The 20296-nt window shown below is 37.8% G+C and overlaps 2 protein-coding genes across 4 annotated transcripts in view; one reads left to right on the top strand and one right to left on the bottom strand.

Moving 5' to 3' along the window:
- The window catches only part of LOC126281309 (centrosomal protein of 135 kDa), a 355520-nt gene that overhangs the window by 190005 nt on the left and 145219 nt on the right, over positions 1-20296 (bottom strand). For both annotated transcript variants that reach the window (XM_049980149.1, XM_049980148.1), the window contains exon 16: positions 20170-20285. In XM_049980149.1, coding sequence (XP_049836106.1) covers positions 20170-20285 — 116 coding nt within the window. The remainder of the gene's footprint in view (positions 1-20169; positions 20286-20296) is intronic.
- The window catches only part of LOC126281310 (uncharacterized), a 98343-nt gene that overhangs the window by 77490 nt on the left and 557 nt on the right, over positions 1-20296 (top strand). The window contains exon 5 of one of the 2 annotated variants that reach the window (XM_049980151.1): positions 18419-18876. In XM_049980151.1, coding sequence (XP_049836108.1) covers positions 18419-18876 — 458 coding nt within the window. Of the gene's footprint in view, positions 1-18418; positions 20165-20296 lie in introns of those variants that run through there. The other variant, XM_049980150.1, reaches the window with a different exon arrangement.

A 20296-nucleotide genomic window follows, 5' to 3' on the forward strand; every position in this document is an offset into this window, starting at 1 on the left:
AGAGTGGTCGGAGGAAGCATATCCTGCAAAAACATATCTATTTGGATTTAAATCATTTTCCATGTGGCTAGCAGTGTTGTTACCATTGTGGACGGGCATAGGGCTCAAGCGTCGTCCCCGACCATGACAGCGCTTGTCCGAGGCTTCATTAGTTCTGTCCTGAACCAACTAATCACACTAAAGAAGGGGTTAGCCCTATTAGTGGTTTGTTCTTTTCGTCGCCTTTTACGACTGGCAGAACATACCAGAGGCCTATTTTTTTCCCAGGCTGCCATTGTTGTTGTTGTTGTTACTATTATTATTGGTACAGATTGAACAATGGAAGGAGAGGCACACACTACTTCATGTCACCGTATGTTCTTACGGGTGTCATCCTGCATATACACCTGTAAGACCACACGGTGACATGAACTGCCAAGACCCTGTTGAATTGTAATGAAAATGCACTGAAGATGGCTATGTACAGCCAAAATCTTGATTTGCAAGCATAATAAAAATTAATGGGATTGCAACTAACTGCTGTGTGCCTCTCCTTCCGTACCATCTATGGTCGCTGTGCACAACAGTTCCTGATGGAATCAAAATTGGTTAAAATTGAATAACATCAGGGAAAGGCAACAATCCTCACTCCCTTCTTCTCAATTACTGCTTCCCTTTTAAGCTCTTTGACTCTTAACTGCATGTAGTATATAACATTTTGCTCTTTGTATTTTATCTACAAAACCGCCAAAATTTCACAGAGAGTATTCCAGCCTACACTGTCAAAACACTCTCTATGCTATTATTGTTTGTTTGTGTACTTTCCATTTCACTCCAAAGTTAAGTCTTAGGATCAGTACTGCATGTTCCTTCATTTCTCCAGGACCTAAACATACCAGATGGAAAAGTTTTGCCATGGCTGTATCTCCCAAGGACTGCAGCAACCGGGGGATTTCATCCATACTATGTGTCTTGTTTCGACTTTGGTCTTAAAAGTCGCTCTGTCAAATTCTTCTCACAGATCATCATTTCCTCTTCTCTTTCTATATTAGCATCTTCTAGTGCATTTCCCTTGGTCAGCCCTTCTATATATTCCTTCCAATTTTTACGTTTCCCTTCTTCACGTACCACTGTCTTGCCATTTGAGCACTTAATATTTATATAGATGCTTCTCTTTTCTCCAAAGGCCTTTCTTATTTTCCTGCAGTAGAACCTATTTTTCATTTGGTCATCCATGTTTCTATAGTTTTGCATTTCTCTACTAGCTTTGTCACTTTGCAATTTCTGTCAGTATACTTTTTTAGATGTCTACACTAGCTTTTGCTTCATTCATCTGCCACATTTTTATATTTTCTTTTTTGTCATTTACCAAAATTCAATATTTCACATGCTATGCAAGGATTTCTACTGCATCTTGCCTATTAGATCCCCTGCTGCATTCTCTGTTTCATCTTCAAACTGCTCATCCATCTTCTATTCTATTCCTTACCCTTGTCTCAGTTAATTGTTGCCGAATGCTTTGACATTCTAGATAACTTCTGTTTCTTTTCACTTAATTGGTCCCATCTCCTTAGTTCCAGAACTTTCTGCAATTTTTTCAGATTTAATATGCAATTCATAACCAGTAAATTGTGGTCAGAGTCTTTGTTTCTCCCTGTAAATATTTTACAGTTTAAAATCTAGTTTCAAAAAATCTGCCTTAACCATTATGTAAACTATCTGAAACCTTCCAGTGACTCCAGTCTCTCCCATATACAACATTCTTTAGTTATTCTCAAACCCAGTGTTAGCAATGGCTAAATTGTGCTCTGTGCATAATTCTACCATGTGGTTTCACTTTTCATCATTTCCCCCTAGTCCACGATCTCATATTTTTCCTTCTCTTCTCTTTCCTAGAACTGAATTCCTGCATCCTATAATCATTAAATTTTTGTCCCCCTTAAATGTCTGTATAATGAGACGAAAGAAATATTCGTTATTTCAATATCTTCACCTGGACAACTAGGCGTGTAGAATTTTGCTCTGTGGTGGGTGCTTGTTACACATCTCTATGCTAGAATACCATGGTCTTTATGCTGTTCATAGTAGCTTATCTACATTCCCATTTTTCTATTCAGTGTCAGACCAACTCCTGCATTAGCCTTTTTTACTTTGTATTTATAAGCATGTACTCACTTGACTAAAAGTTCACTTCCTCCAAGTACCACACTTCACTAACTCTCACTATATCTAACTTCAACCTATCCATTACTGTTTTTAAATCCTCTAAACTACCTACCTACCTAATTAAGGGATCTAACATTCCACACTCCATCCTGCATAATGACAGTATCCTCCCATGTACTCCCTGCCCAGAGATCCAAATGGGGAACTATTTTGTCTCTGCAATATTTTACTCAAGAGAATGCTTTCATCATATGTCAAAAAATAGACTTGCATGTTCTCTGCAAATACAAGGGTAGGCTCAAAAGTAACACATAGATATTTGTAGAAAGTGAACAAAATGACTGAGAAACATGCCATGTGGCCCATATGCATGTGCAGTTTGAATGTGTCACATTCATTCAGGGCATTTTGAGTAACAGAAGTGTATGGAGATGTGTTTTACAGCTATGTCAACACAAGTTAAGCAGCGGGCTGTAATCGAATTTTTAAATGCTGAAAACATGGCTCTTAGTAAGACTCGTCATCATTTAAAGGCTATTTTATAGTAAATCGATGGGTAACATAATTTTGGGGTTGCAGGCCTGGAAAAGCTATAACTGTTGTTGAATTGTACAGAAGACATCCAATCACTGTCACAGATGATAAACACTGAAAACTCATCAACAATTTGATTCAAAATGACTGGCGAATCACTCAGTTGTGCATCGCAAACCATAATCACTCAGTTGTGCATCGCAAACCATACTGGAATATGCAAGAAACATGTTGGCTTCATTCTTGAACAACTGTCTTGCAACATGACAATGCTTGTCTGCAAACCTCAAGCACAAATCTGAAGCTTGAACAGATACCAAACCCTCCTAACTTCCCCAATCTTGCACCTTGTGATTTTTATTTTTTTCCTCTATACAAGAGAGACTTCAAGGGTAATTGTTACATTTCGAACGACGAGGTGAAGGCAGCAGTAGAGCCCTGGATTCAAGAAAAGTCAGAAGAATTTTTCAGTGAGGGAATGAAAAAACTTGTTACATGTTGGGAGAAGAGTGTTAGTCTTAACGGTGAATGTGTTGAAAAATAAATATATGATTTTAAAGCTTAGAATTGTATTTCTGTGTACCGATATTATGAGAAGGAAAGTTGCAGATGCCGAGTTGCAGATAGGCACAACAAAAAGACTCACAATTATAGCTTTTGGCCGTTAAGGCCCTTTTCAACAATAGACGCGTGTGTGTGTGTGTGTGTGTGTGTGTGTGTGTGTGTGTGTGTGTGTGTGTGTGGTGGTGTTGTTTTTGTTGTTGTTGTTGTAATGGCTGAAAGCTATAACTGTGTCTGTGTTTTTGTTGTGCGTGTCTGTGACTCAGCATCTCTGCTATATGGTGAGTAGCAACATTTCTTCTCATAATTGTATTGTTACATTCCATCCTGGATTTTCCATTGTTTGATTTGTACTTTAATGTACTTTTTTCCCAATCTCCCTACTTGTTTTTGTTGATGTTCTACATGCATATGTGCATTACGTTTCAGCCTACCATCGTATAACGGTTATAGTTCACCCTTGTTTCAATCATTTGCATCACCATTGTTTCAATCATTTGCAGCACAAAAGTAGCAAGGGCTTGTTGACTACTGTGTGAAGGCGAAGTCACTCAATCATTCAAACTGTTGCCCCAACAATTACTGAAGAGACTACTGCCTCTCTTCAGGAACCCAATATTACTCTGGCCTCTCCATAGAAGCACTTCTGATGTCATTGCATCAACAGTACTTTTATCTGTATTATTGGGGTATACAAGCCAATAATGGTTTGTGGAGAGAATGAAAATATAAGACACTAAAATGCAGATGTACACTGAAAACTGTTTCATGTAGCACAGAGCAGTCTACTAGGACAGCCAAAGACTTAGAAGAAGCACAAAGAACACATTCAATTGAAGTAGCAAAGCAAACCAATTGTTAGGAAATATTTCCTGTTATACAAGCATGACATGAAGTATGAGATTTTCGTCATGGTGCAGGCTTTGAATTTCTAAGACAGTAAGACAGCATGGTTCAGAAGTCTATTGTGTGTGTGCAAATGGGTGCTCTGGGGGGCGGTAAAGAAGACTTCTTATCAAGTAATGACGTCCCAGGTGAGTGTTAATGTAGTTTTGGGAGAGAGGCCACAAATTTTGTTGGTTTCCAAGTCAGTTAAAATGCACAATGAATGATCCAGATATCTATACAGGAGGCACAAAACATTACTACCCCAAGAAACAAGGCGTTTGAACATTACGTGTTTGAGAACTAAGCATCAATCTAAAATGCTTAGAGAGAGAGAGAGAGAGAGAGAGAGAGAGAGAGAGAGAGAGAGTAGTGATTTTTAGGACGGGAACAGAGGATACTACTCAAAAGCAAGTTTTTAACATACAATTCAAATGACTGGACTACAGGCCCAGTGTGAATACTTGAAGAAAGTAATGGAGATAAAATATGTTGTTATGCACCTCAAACTGACTGACTGACTGACTGGCTGGTCTGCCTGCCTTCCTTTGCTTGTGCTAACAACCAGAGTCATCGTCATTAGATATTACGTCAAGTCCAGTTTGGCTGCAGCCTAGGCACACAACCTGAAAGCCATAACTTTCTCAATTCTGTCACTGCCTTCACTACCTGATACTCACTCACTGAACGATCCAACTGTCAGTTTTTAGTTTTGTCTGAAATTCATTAAAATTAATGCACAAGAAAAAAATGAGTCTGACACTATCCTTAATAATATGCATATCACTGTTTTCAAATCTTAATTTGTGGAGGAAAAATGTTAGGAGTTCTAGTTTAAACACTTCAAAATGAGGTGTTAAGCAATTCTATGACGTATAACTGCTTTATTATGGCATTGGTCAAAATGGATAATTCGTGTGGGAACAGAAGCAATTATGATGTACCGTAATTAAATTCATATAGCTGGCACACATAATCCTTAAATATTATCAGTTACGAACAGCATTGTACTGATGTTACTCTGAACTCCTGGTAGAACTAACAAAGCTGCTGCAAGATGGCAAGACGAACCATAGACTGGTTTGCTACAAGAAGAGTACAATATAACGAAGTCATCCAAAATCAACTGCTTTGTTGTAAAATGTCTGTCAGTGAATTACTCTTGCATTCTGAAATAATCTAAGAAATCTGTTGCGTTTATCATGCCGATTAGAAAAATTCTGTCTCTTGCAAGTGACTGCATATTTTGTCTCTAACCAAACATGTCTTGCCCATTCATACTGGGCATAATCTGTGGTTTTCAATTTTTTATTCTTTTCATATATCTATTGGTTCTCCTCTAGGCAGTAAATGTACAGTACAGGTTTCCAACTGACAGTATGTCACATTCATACATTCCAGAACACAACCTGTCACGTGTAAAACAGGAAAGGCTGTGTGTAGTGAAGTTTATGAATTTTACATGCTATGGAGTATATACCTGGACAAAAAAAAAATTATCTCATCTTTCCTGGTTAAAAGATGCACATCTTCCCTGAAAAAAAAAATACACTAAGCCTCAGGTGAAAGTACATTTTTTCCATGTTAAGTGATAAAATACTTTCCTTCAGAGTTGTAAAACTTTCAATACTCCACATGGTAAAAGTTTTATACACCGGCATAGAACTTCAGTACTTTAGGGGACAAAACAACAAATTTTGGAAAGATCTTTGATGCACAGCAACATGTCTGCTCCATATCTTGGTATTATGAAAATATAAATATGAATTCTGCCAAATACAGCACAGTAGCTTCCAAAGCACTGATATCAAACTTGCGCAGCAACAAAGCAGGAATAGCTAGTAGAGAAATGCGGAACTGTAGAAACATGGATGACCAAATGAAAGATAGATTCTACTACAAAAAATAAGAGAGACCTTTGGAGAAAAGAGAAGCACCTATATAAATATTATGAGGTCACATAGCAAGACAGTGGTAAGCAAAGAAGAAAAGCGTTAAAGGTGGAAGGAATATATAGAAGTGCTGTGCAAGAGAAATGCACTAGAACATGCTATTGTAAAAAAGGAAGAGGAAATAGAGAAAGATTAGATGGGAGATATGATCTGTGAGAAGAATTTGACAGAGCACTTTTAAGACCAAAGTATAAACAAGGCAAGTAGTACAGATGTTGCTTCAGTCCTTGGGAGATACAGTCATGACAAAGCTATTCCATCTGACATGTGTAGGTCTGGAGGAATAAAGGAACATGCAAAGTAGTACTGAGCCTTACACTTAACTCAGAAGAGAAATGGAAAATAAACAAACAAACCATAATAGCACAGAGAATGTTTTTGACAATGTAGACTGGAATATTCTGTTGAAAGTTTTGAAGGTATCATGGATACAATACAAAAAGCAAATTGTTTTATACTACTCGAACAGAAACCAGATGCAGCTAAGAGCCAAAGGGCGTAAAAGAAAAGCAGTAGTTGAGAAGAAAGTCTTCACCAATTTTGATTCCATCGGGAACTGTTGTGTACAGTTACCATGGATTGTATGGAAGGAGATGCATGCAGCAGTTAGTTGCAATCCCATTAGTTCTTATTATGCTTGCAGATCTAAATTTTGGCTATGATTAGCCATCTTCAGTGCATTTTCATTAAAATTCAACAGACTCGTGGCAGTTCATGTCACAAGGTGTCCTCCTGCCTATTTACCTGTAAGAACATGTGGTGACACGATGGCTGGATGCCATTTTGTGAGCAGATATTCAGAGCAAAGGACATGTGATGATGTCAGTCAGTAGTGACATCGCCGTTAAACAGCATGAACTCTCAAATATGAAAAGTTAATGGTTTAAATTAGTTATACAGAGGGGTCCAAAAAATATATCCACTGTTTAAAAGTCCATGACTGGCAAACTATTTGAAGGAGTTGTCTCATCTTTGGTAGTGTAATAGTTTGTAGTTCCGGCAATCGCCACACAAGCGTTCTATTGTTTTTTTTGTTTTGTTTTTTTTTGTTGTCAGAGGACATTCACCAGATAGTCAGTGTTTTGTTCCTAGTTGCACCTAGTTACTTGAGTAAACATGGCTGGCACAAAGGTTACATTCGATGAAAGGAAGTCAGTTTTGAAGTAGTATTTTAAGTATGAAAACATTAATGAGGTTCAACGGCAATGGCGAAATGAGTATCAAACAGTTGCTACACGCAATGAATGAGGACGATCCAGATCATAGAATGGAGTACTGCGAGTGGTTTACTAACATGGAGAGCAACGATGAAGAGTTTGCAGAGATGATTGTGTGGTCTGATGAGGCACAGCTCAAACTCAATGGCACAGTAAATCGCCACAATTGCTCTACTGGGCCACCGAAAATCCAAACGTCCATGTAGACAAAGCCGCAAATTTTCCAGGAGTAAACGTGTGGTGTGTGTTGTCTACCTGGATTTGATTGAGCCATTCTTTTTTGACAGCACTGTTACCAGTGAACTGTACCTTCACAAACTTCAGACATCCATTTTACCTGCCATCCGAGACTTGTATGGAGACAGAGAGTTTACTTTCAACAAGATGGTGCCCCAGTCCACTACCAAAATTGTGTTAGGCTGTATCTCGACTAAAATCTACTAGGAAGATGGATAGGCCATAGAGGTGCTGTGGAGTATCCACCACATTCCCCAGACCTAACTTCTCAGGACTTTTACCTGTGGGGAACAATAAAGGATGTCATTTATCAACAAAAGCCATGCACATTGGATGAACTTTGAGAATCCGTCTTACATTCATGTGCAAATATCCAGTTGAACATGTTGCAGTCAGTAGTTCGTGCTGCAGTTTGGCGGTATAGTTTGTGTGTGGATGTTAATGGTGACCATTTCGAACACTTACAATGATATCTTTAAGTTGGACTTTAAGCTACACTTTCGCCAAAAATGAGACAACTCTGTCAATTAGTTTGCTAGTTATGGACTTTTAAACAGTGGATACATTTTTTGGACCCCTCTGTATATACAGTATAGCTACAAGAAGAGCTAAGCTTTTACATATAATATTAGTCAACAAAAAATTTTTGCTGATTTTTCTGAGGGTGTGTCTTGGCAGGATCCTAGGAGCACAGTTTCAGTTGCAGCTGCTAAATAATTCTGACAAGCACAATTATAAATTTTACTGCTGTGCACTGAACATTTAATCAGTTGCCCTGCTGAATAAATGTTCTGTCAAGTATTGCATAGTTTGTAATCAATGAAGGAAAAAGAACAAATATGAAAAACTAATCTTGAAGCTTGGTCTTTTTAGCATGTGGTACCTTTTAAGATATATGAAACGTAAATGTGCCAGTAAAATTTTTAATAAAGGCATAAATGGCTGCTCTTCTGGGTAAGTGGGTGGTCCCCAAAGTGTTAAATTTTGAACGAGTGTCTAAAGATCCGTGACATAAGAAATTCATCTTGGAAAAAATAAATAAATAAACAAATAAATAAATAAAAAAATTACTTTGAAACTAACACTTCTCAAACCAGCATTCACAATATTTTTCTGTGACCTGTTAGATATGCAAACAATTGTGATGACACACTCATCAAATGCAGTTTATTGTTTTGAAGCATTGCACTGTCTTCATCCTAAAGCCTTTGACACAATCTGCTGTCAGCAGACACTTGTGAGTACACTGTGTTTTGTTGTAAATGGTGCATTTTATTTGCAACTAAAATTTTATTTCGGTGTTACTCTCTTGTTTATGTTTTATCACTGCAGTATTGTTCTGCAGTAATGGGCTAAAGTAAAATTCTTTGTTAGAGTATCAGTTCTTACCAGTTAAAATTACAAAAATTTAACTGAAAACCAAAGCCATGAAAATTTCCCAGACTTTTAAAAAATTCCCAAGTTTTTCCCAGATGCATCCTCGACCACCAACTGGAAACCTGTATTGTGTGCATCTTGTGCCTAGAGAAGAACCAATGGCTGCATGAAAAGAATGGAAAATGAAAACCACTGGTGATGCCTAGAATGAATAAGCAAAACAGGTTTGGTTCAAGCAAAATAAACATTCAGTTGGTGAAGATAGACTTTTCTTATCTGCATGATAAACATCATTCAAGTAGAAAATCAGGAAGAATGGTTACAAATTTCAACATAATTCTGTTATACTAAGGTAAAACTTGTGTCATCAGTAAATTACTAAACAATAAGATGATTATTCTACACTATATGAACAATACACTTGGCATTCCTTTTCTTTCTTATTATTTCAATCCAAAAACTGATTCTTGTTAACACAAGATCAGACAACATTTACATTACTATGGAACTATGTGTTGTTGTGTACCTTTTTGTGCACTTTTTTTCCCATTAAAGTAGAATCCATTTGAATCGCTACATATTTGCCTCTGTTCCAAACATTTCTGGAGACATTTTCTTTGAGGGTATTGCAAAAGCTTTACAATTTTGCCTTTCAGTGCAACATAAGGACACATCTATAGAGAAACTGCCATCAAGTTGAAAGATTTGGATGAAATTTGACACAACACAAGGAAATGGCAAAAACCAATAATTTTCCACAACATGATGTTTCCCAGTAAAGTGAGAAATTTCATTATAGTTTTGTCAGACTTTGTATATTATAAAGACCACCTACATCTACACTCTGCAAACTATCTTATGATATGGGGAAAACACTACTTCTTGTACTATTGTATGTTCCACAATTCAATGTTACAATTCATAAATGCCCCGTGGTAAGAATGACTGCCAGAAAACCTCTGTATGGGCTCCAATTTTCCGATTTTCTCATTGTAGTCATTCTGCAACATTTATGTGGGAGGAAGTGATATGTTGCCCAACTTTTCCCTCTCTGGAAATAGAGCAAGCTTTTCCCTGTTGCACCACAACTCTCTTCCAGTGTCTACCACTGAAGTTTGCTGAGCATCTCTGTAATGATAAACGATGCTGTGGTAAAATGCAGTGTTCTTCATTGGACTCTCCCCTTCCCCTCCCCCCTCCCCTTCCCCCCGTCCCATCAAATCACTCCAAGCTGTTGCCAACAAAACTGTAATTCAACAGTAGAGAATTTCTTCACCTATTTAAGTGCAATATGTTACATTTATTTATGTTGGTGAATGATGCAACCAGCCACAAATACTTTCTAAATGTTTTATTTTAGTACAATAACCAGTTTCAGGCTACCATGCCCATTTTTACATAGCTAACATTTTTAGTTACATGGATGTTTTGACCAACAGCATGCCATCTGATCCCATGCTGCAAAAGAATATTTGAGTATTTAGTGCCACTTTATCAGTTGTTTTGCTAGTAAAAATGTGCCAAAGTGCTTGCATTTATTCATATATAATGTAGAATAGTTGTATCCATTTACATAAGTTCTAGTGGATGGCGATATGTTTTGTTGTGGTCCATGTGGTTTTCCATCTCGATATATATGTTGTTGAATTCCACATATGTTTTTGTTCACAATGCAAAGGTTATCATTAAGCAAAGATACAAAGATATTCATTAAATATCGGCCAAGGATGTAAACTGAGCAAAGATGATGCATGGGATGTGCAAAATGTAACACACAAAAATGTCTGCACTCTAAGAGTAAACTGATTATTAAAAGACAGTAACACAAATTGTTTTCAGTCAGCCTTGTATGAATTTTTTTATGGAATAAATAAAAGTAGACATATATGTACACTCATTTATGTATACAGATATTTGATTACAAATAAACTTTCTAAGTTAGTAGCAGGAAATACAAAATTAAAAAGTTGGAGGTGGGATGAGAGCAACACATTTGTTCATCACATTAATTTACATTTGTACAATTATATAGTGACATCTTAAATTGCAGTGGTGTAACTGTTTATTGGTTAGCCCCAGCTGCTCATTAAGAATGTACTGAATGAGCTGAGAGAGAGAATATATATTTCTGGCTCCTCTAAGAGGTCCACTTCCTTGCCTTCCAAAACATGTAGCATGTGATGTCTATAAGTTATCATTAATGTTAGAAGCAGTGTGTCCATTTGGAACCTTTTGAGTGGCTACTGAAGATTTATTTAGCCATCTGGTTTCCACTGGAAGAAAACTTACTACAAACAATTTGTCCTACTTTTTTTAATAATGCATTGTAACCAAGAACATCAAGTGTATAACATGTGTGGTGCTCAACACTGATATTAAGAATATTATGGAATGTGCCACAGTAATTTATTTACAATGAGTGTGCTGTGTGGGATTCAACAACACATACATCAACCTGGAAAACAACATGCACCACTACAAAACAAATCACCATCTACTGGAACTTATGTATGTGAACACAACTATTTTGTATCATATACAAATAAATGCAAGCACTTCAGTTTATTTGTATTATAGAAACAACTTATAACATGGCACTACATATTCAAATATTCTTGTGCAGTATGGAAGCAGATGGCATGCTGTTTGTCAAATCATCTATGTAATAAAAAATATTAGTCTATGAATATGGGCATGGTAGCCTGAAACCAGTAATGGCTCTGAAAAACCATCCTAACAGATTTTCTTGGGACACTCCTGTATTTAACCTCACATCTGCTACTTTCGATCTGTTAAGAGTGATGTGTTGTATTTTATCTGCAAGAAGTTCTGAATCCAATTAGAAATCTGACCTGAAACTCAAGATGTTCATATTTTGTTCACTAAACAAAAGTGTGGAACTGTACCAAATGCCTTCCAGAAACAACAATACAGCATCAACTTAGGTTCCATGGTCTACGGCACTCTGGATTTCATGGACAAACAGAGCAAGCTGCGGATTCCAAGATCATTCATTGGGAATTCATGTCGATTTTTATAGATGAGATTTTAATTCTCTAAAAATGTTACAATAAAAGAGCACAAAATATGTTCCACATCCATAAAACAGAATGACATGCAATATAGACCTATAATTATGTGTATCTACCTGTACACTCCACTGCTGTCTTTACACTAAAAAGTGGTGCAGCCATTTTTGTTGTCAGATATTATGAAACTGTTAATCATATGGGTACAAAGCTTCAATCCAGATGCATGTCCCACAGATAGGTGGCTGCAGGTCTTGGTGTGAGGTCGGCAGAACTAAAAGTTTTACTTTTTTGTTTGGTGCTACAGAACAAGTGATTTTGGTAAGGCTAATAACTAATTACATGTGTGTTCCATAATTTTAGGTTATCTTAAATGTAATAAACAGCCTTGACAGTTTCTAATATACATTGCATATGTATGCTGCCATATGTGGGAAAGTAGGCAATGGAGCTTCTCACATATTGTATTGCTGAGCAGTAAAATCTTGGAAACGAAGTAGAGCTGCACCTGTGAGAATGTGAGGCCCGTTTGCACAACTTCGGTGCTCACAGTTTCCAAGAGGAGAACATTGAACAACTAAGCAGACCTACACTGAATCTTGCTTCATAACTGAGGCGAAATCTTGCACAAGTTATTTCAATATGAAACTTTATTGAGTGGCTGTTAGGATGCCTTTACATGTGAGAGTTAAAAGCAGCTACAATGAACTCTTACATCTCCACAATGAATATGACAAAAAGCTGAAACATCATTTAGGACACACTTCTGCGTTTACAGGACTGTCAAATCTAAAAAAGAAATGAATCAATTATTAAAGATGAAGCAACTGATGAGTGTACTTTCTCATGGATTTCTTTAGTACTCCACTATATCACAGGTGATTGTCAACTCCATGAAAGTCTCTCACAAGAGAGAACTCAGAGAAAAAGTACTCAGTTAACTCACTGTGTCAAGTTCAGATAAAATCCCAAAATTTTGATGACTGCATAAATCACTATACAGGAGCTAAGTCACACATCGCTGTCAATGACTCTTGTGGAGACAGTCATCAAAAGCTTGTGATTTTATCCAAATTTGACACAGCAAGTTAACTGAGAACTTCTTACCTAGGTCCATTAAAGATTTTTTAAATTCATGAACCTCCACTGAATTATGAATGAGCTGCTGTTATGCCTGGTTATTTGAAAAGATTGCCATGAAAGGTGGTACACACATTTTCTGTTGCTACATTGGTTCACCAATTCACTCATCAATTGAATTCAGTGCTATCACAAACAGTGTCAAAGATTAAAAATGCAGAACTTCAACTTCTTCCCCAAGTCAAGCAAAAGAACCTGGGCTCTAGATAAGAAAGTAAGGAAACAACTGCACCTAAAGTGTCTGCCATGTTGTCAAATTCTGCATCTTGTTCAATGAAAATCTTTTACCACAGTCAACTGGTTTCAGTTTTAAAAGAGAGAACAGATCCAGATAAGGGTCATGGAAAAGCCTATGGATTTAAAATCATGATGCAAGATGCCAGTTTCACTTTTCTTCTACATACTTTTGCACATATTTTCACTTTCACTGACATCTCATTTGATATATCGCAAACTGGAGCTTATGACATTGGCTAATGTGTAACAAAACTTAATGACTTCCAAGAATTGTAAAACCAATTGTGACATATGAAAGAAAACAGGATGAAGTCACTGATGGCCAACATACGGATGAACCATAACTAAATGTTCTAGGCGTGATGTTGCAGTCACTTTGGGGAGGTATTTTAGAATAACCTACGGTAAAATTTTGGACAGTGATGGGGCTAGACAGGAGAGAGTAAGAAACTTTGATTCTTTATTTTTGGACCTTTTAAATGTACATGATCTTGATCAATATGAATAGTGTTATCCTCAAAATTTATTGCACTCACTAAGGGACTGCCATGGATAATTTTTTCCCCTGTAAAGACCACAGCTATTCACAGCATATATTTCCAAAGGAATGTATTATTAAAGTATTGGTGATTTTTTGAAGTTTGTCAGATGGACTCCAGTCTCCATACTGTGAAATGATAAAACTCTTTGAACTTATTTTAAATATTGCTGCATCCAGAGCCTATTTGAGGGGAGCTTTTCAGCCATAAAAAGGATAAAAAATTATTTGTATGTTGTGTACAAACTCAAAAACAGCTCACAAACTTCTGCATCTACATCTACATCTACATCGCTACTCTACAAGCAACTATACTGTTCGTGGCGGAGGGTATCCTGTACCACTACTATTCATTTTCTTTCCTGTTCCATTCGCTAATAGAGCGAGGGAAAAAACGACTGTCTGTATGCCTCCATATGAGCACTAATTTCTCGTATCTTATCTTCAAGGTCATTATGCGCTATGTGTGTTGGCGACAGTAGAATCATTCAGCAGTCAGCTTCAAAAGCTGGCTCTCTAAATATTCTCAAAACTGTTTCTCAAAAAGAATGTTGCCTTCCCTTCAGAGATTCCCAATTGAGTTCCCGAAGCATCTCCGTAACACTTACGTGTTGTTCGAGCCTACCGGTAACAAATCTAGCAGTTCGCCTCTGAACTGCTTCGATATCTTCCTTCAATCTGACCTGGTACAAATCCCAAATACTCAAGCAGCACACGAGAATATGTCACATCAGGATCCTATATGTGGTCTCCTTTACAGGTGAACCACTCTTTCCTCAAATTCTCCCAATAAACCAGAGTCAGCCGTTCACCTTCCCTATCACACTTCTCACATGCTCGTTCCACCTCATATCGCGTTGCCATGTTACGCCCAGATATTTAAATGACTTGACTGTGTCAAGCAGTACACTAGTAATACTGTCTCAGAACATTATAGGTTTGATCCTCTTACTCATCCACATTAACTTACACTTTTCCACACTTACGGCTAGCTGCCATTCATCACACCAACTGGAAATTTTGTCTAAGTTACCTTGTATCTTCCTACAGTCACTCAACTTTGACACCTCACTGCACACCACAGCATCATCAGCAAACAACTGCAGATTGCTGCCCAACCTGTCTGCCAAATCATTTATGTATACAGATAACAACAGCGGTGCTACCACGCTCCCCTGGGGCACTTCTGACGATATCCTTGTCTTTGATGAATACTTGATCTAGTAAAAATGAAAAGGATCTCCTTTAGCAGCTGATAACTGCATTCTTTGACCCAGCAATCAATGAATTCATCAAAAGATAATTTTATACTGTAAAAGGACATTATATTCTTTTAAAACTGCTCACCTTAATGCAAAGTCTAGTACGCACCACTGGTGCCAAAAGTAGTTGTTGAACTATGAAACATATTCTAAGAAAAGTAAAACCACACGTGTCAGATATAAGCACATGTGTTCAAAGCATTTCTGAATAAAGAGAGTCAAAATTAATTTTTTTATATTTATTCCATCATTTAGTCCTTTTCCACTGCAGTACCTTCAGGATGACATGTTCCTGAGCACCATCAGAACATTCAAATGGACAATAAATTTCAGCTGTAAGACTAGGAAAGAGAACTGATCCCTGAACAGTACTTTTACTTTGGCTCTGGCTTATAAACTACAGCAGAATTACAATTCTCACCATGTTTGTTTACTAATGTAATCTAAACCGTAAGGTTTCATGTACCTTGCTTAGTTTGATAGCACTTTAAAGTGCTGACTTCTGAATGAAAAGATAGCTTACCATATACGCTAGACAGTATCCAGCATCTGCAGACAGCTATGTTACATTGATCCACAAGATGTATAGCCATAGTCTAAACAGGACTGAACAAAATATTTCCATTATTGTAACACACAAGACTTATGTTCCCAAGTTCTGTCAACAAAGTTCTTAGGGAAATATGTTGTTCTGAGGGACTCTCTTTAACAATGTAGGAAAAATGTAGATTGCTACTTACTGTGAAGTTACACATAAGCTTTTGGTCACAGCCTTCAACATAAAAAGAAAGAGAATCATACATGATTCCTTCACACAAGTAAGCACACCTCATGCACACTTGACCACCAACTCTGGCAGCTCGAGCCAGAATGCCAAATGGTCCAAGCTGCCGGAGTTAGCAGTCATGTGTGTGAGGTGCGCTTCTTCATGAAAACGAATGGTGCGTGTTTCTCATTCTTCTTCTGACAAAGGCTGCGGCTGAAAGCCTACGTGTAAGTGTCTTAATTGTGCCTCTCCACAACTTAACGTGTCATACTTATAGTAAGTAGCAATTTATCTTTTCCAACATTGCTGATATTCCTAACTGGAGTTTTCAGCATTTGGACCTCTCTTTGAGATCCTTTAGGTTTCTGAATAATTAGTGGAAATCGGGTATCTGTATGCATTTTAAAAATTGCAAGTTTCTTTCCAAACTAAGGGCAACAAACTGCTCACCATATAAGGCATATTTTACTATTTGTTAAATAGCAGAGTTACAACAAAAGTACTTCCTTTGACAACAGTATTCTCCAGTGGAGAAAACTTCAAACTCTGCCAAAAGAACGATTTTGTCAGGACGGATTTTAGAAATGCTGGCTGTCTCCTGAGGAAATCCTAATTGTAAATCTGTCTCAGAATAATATCATTTCCAATAAAACGACAAATTTTTTCATTGACTAAAAATGCTCATATCACAGAAGTTTATTGGAATTTTTTTAGGCAACATGGAAAGTGGCTGGTAAGTCTTCTTTTTTCAAAACTCCCATTTCATGCCATTCATTCAAATTATCATGAACATGAATCAGGACATTATTTCAACATTCTTGGTGATCCAAAAATTTTCCTTTTTCCTGTATCTTCATGATAAGTATCCTGGAGACACTCATCTCCCAAGATGGTTTGACATTTGTTCAAAAGTCTTCCCTACAAGTACTGACAAAGTAACTACGATAACTTCATGGAGGCTCAGGTTACTATTCTTATTTTAAAAGGGGGAGCAATTGGTTGTTTTTCTTCTTCTTCTTCTTCTTCACAAATTCAGGCAGGTTCCCTCAGACAGAATTTCAGACAGCATAATCACTACTGAATAACCCCTTGATAATCACCTCAATTCAGCCAGTAAGAAAAATCCTGAAGTTTCTTCATGCATGCCACCACACTCAGTAAGGTGACACATTGATGTGACTGCCCTATGACTCACGGATGCATAACAGAAGAAACTCAAGTAGCACATAAAATAGAAAATTCAGGGCTGGAGACTAGTAAATCTACTGTTCACTCCCAGCCCCTTGTCACAGGGATCGTAACCCTGTGGAAGACTTGTCTGGCAACTCCATCCAGCACATCCTATTCCTGTCTGCCATAAGCTTATTCTGCTCAGAGGCTGGGCCACCTCTGGAAGTAGTCATGTCATGCAACATATCTGTTACAATTTCTGCATTGGATTGCATGTAAGCATGACCATCAACCAGCAGCCATATGGGTGAATTGCCACTGCCAAACTGTAACCAACAGCAGTTTTGATCACACATTGACAGAAAACATACTCTATCACAACCTGCAACATAGTTGGGAATAAAAACAGTGCTCCAAAAGTGTAAAATGTGTTTCTTTTATTCCAGTGTTTTACCACAAAAATTCTAGTGAGTCTATTGATTTCAGTGATGACCATTTTTATTTATAAAGACTGAAATCTATAGTCTGAAAACAATTTTTGTTATCATGGAGTGGAATGAAAGAACCAAATTTCAAACAAACTTTACTTCAATGACTGCTTCACAGGCTATGCCATCTGAAGCCTTTCTCCAAAAATCCACTTATCCGAATTATGACGATGACAGTTATCCTTTCAACACTTCCTTCAAACCCACAATCCTACTAGCCTCTATCTTCACAAGTCCTCTGCCCCACACCGACTGACACCTCTGCCAAAGAGGCATAAGTTCACTCAGCCTCCACCCACATTCTCTTCCCCACAGTTTGTTATTCCTCTGTTCTGTCTCCTCCTTCCAAATCCACTCCCCCATGCCATCATGCATATCATCAGCTCACCAGTGCTGGTGCCCATGCTACATCCCCAACCCATGCATCTGCTGCTTCTCCCTCCCACCTGATAACCACAAAACAACCTTGCCACTCCCCACTCCTTGACCACCTCACCCAGTCCACCTCACCCAGTTACCCAACCCAGTTGAGCTGCATAGTTCTATGAAGTCAACCAGCACAATGAAGTCATACAGAACACACACACACAGGTAGGTGTATGTTTACTCTAACGCTCAAAAAAGGGATTCAAGTGAAAGCTAGCACATTTAAGACATGTTTGCACCTCCGACAACTAAATGTCTCTAATATTTGTGAGTTCTTACTAATGCTCCTTAAATTGTTTACATTCCACCAGGACTTTCCATACCAATTTAACTGTTTCTTAAACAATTACTTGCTGTAGTTTATCAGATCTCCGAATTCACAAATGATTTACTGTACTAATATGAGAAATAACTTTAAATAAAACTACCAGCTCTTATTCTCCTGGTGTTACAGGACACCGTGGGCCCTGTCAGCATGGCCAGATACTGATGGCTGGCTCATCTGGGTCATCAGCACAGTGCCAGTGCAGCACTGGACGTGTGAGTGTACACGGTGCTGCACCAGGATGCTGGCGACCACTTTCACGAGGACCTTGTCGTCGGGGATTTGTTGTCTTTGAGAACGAGGGAGGGAAAGGAATGTGTGAACCTGAACCCTGCCCTCAAGGGCTGCTGCTACATTTAGAATCTAAAACTTGCCATCACCCAGGGACAGAGCAACCATGTCCCAAGGGAAAGAGGCTCCTATTTTCTGATGTTGATCCTGGCGATGTGTCATTTCTAGGGATATGTGACTGTCCTATGACTTACGGATGCATAACAGAAGAAACTCAAGTAGCACACAAAATAGAAAATTCAGAGCTGGAGACTAGTAAATCTACTATCAGTCTGCATAACAGAAAAGGAAAAACAGTAAGTGACTTTTCAACAGACCAAAGAGATAAGCACACTTTACAAAATGAGTCAAAAAACATCACAAATGTTGGCATACGACATCTAGGGAGCCTTCACCATCGTCATAAGCAACACCGTTACCTTCCATTCATCCATTCCGTCCATTACGATAGAAACAATGAACATATGAGGCACGAAAGCACTTTACAACATCAAAATGCAGAGCAACAAAAACACTACAGTGCTGACCAGGTTCCACAGGTGGCTATCACTGATTACCAGTATAATGCTACACAAATATTAGAAGACATTCAAAAGCACATTGAATTCAAAACAGGAGCAATACCACATATTTCATATAAGAATGAATCAAATAACACTTACAAACAGGAACAAATACTGGAAGACATACAGAGACACTTCCCGACACCGATTTTAAACATAGACCAAGAAAAGTCATATATCAAAGGTGTGGAATATTATGATAACACACATGAAACAGGAAGTAGTTCAGAAAGTGTACTTGAAACACAGGAAATAACTAATGAATTTCTTGGTACAGTAATTCCCAAGCCTAAAACTGATAAACTGCCACTCCATGTAGTGAAAGGTTCCACTGCACACAGACAAATTGATGCCAGCCAAAAACAAACTACTAATTCATGTGAAAATGTTGGCTGGGTCCTTTGGTTAGGTCAATGTTACAAGCTATATGAACGGGGGCCATGTCAACACGGTGCCTGGCTGGTGCCAGACATAAGACAACCAGAAGATAAACTGCAGAATCAGCCTCTTATAGGGCGATGCGAGTGCCAACCAGGTTATCACCAGTCTGATATCCAAGGAGATTGTCGGTCCCAATTAGTAGCTATCTCCACTTACCTTTCACACATTAAAAAGATGAACTCTGGTGAATGACAAACACTATGATGGAGGTGTATGCCAGGTTATAAAACTAATAATGGCCCAAAGTAGGCACTCAGTTTTCATTTAAGATACACTGAATTAAGGTATGAACAGCTGACTCAAATGTCTTTCAATTACACTATTCCGAGAGAGAGAGAGAGAAAGAGAGAGAGGTTAGCACTGACAAGTTAGAGTGGTGACAGAAGAGTTTCAATTTCATGTACCTTGAATACAAAAGAATGTTTTATCAATAGAAGAAACCCTTGTACCTCTTAAGAGTTCCTATAATTCACACTTGATTGAAGTAATATTTACTTCATCAGCCTGGCATAATTAAAAGAGCATAATGTCTGTGATATGTACATAAAACATAAATAAATGTGTATACATGTTATTAATACTCACTCTAACTTCTTCTGGAGCTCTGTGACTGTTGTTTCCAGGTTCAATAACTTAGTGTCCTTCAACTTCACCTCTTTTTCTATAGCTGCCAATTTTTCTGTCTTGCTGTCTACACTGAGCTGAAAAATGG

The sequence above is a fragment of the Schistocerca gregaria genome, chromosome 7 (genome assembly GCF_023897955.1).
Source record: "Schistocerca gregaria isolate iqSchGreg1 chromosome 7, iqSchGreg1.2, whole genome shotgun sequence".
NCBI lineage: Eukaryota > Metazoa > Arthropoda > Insecta > Orthoptera > Acrididae > Schistocerca > Schistocerca gregaria.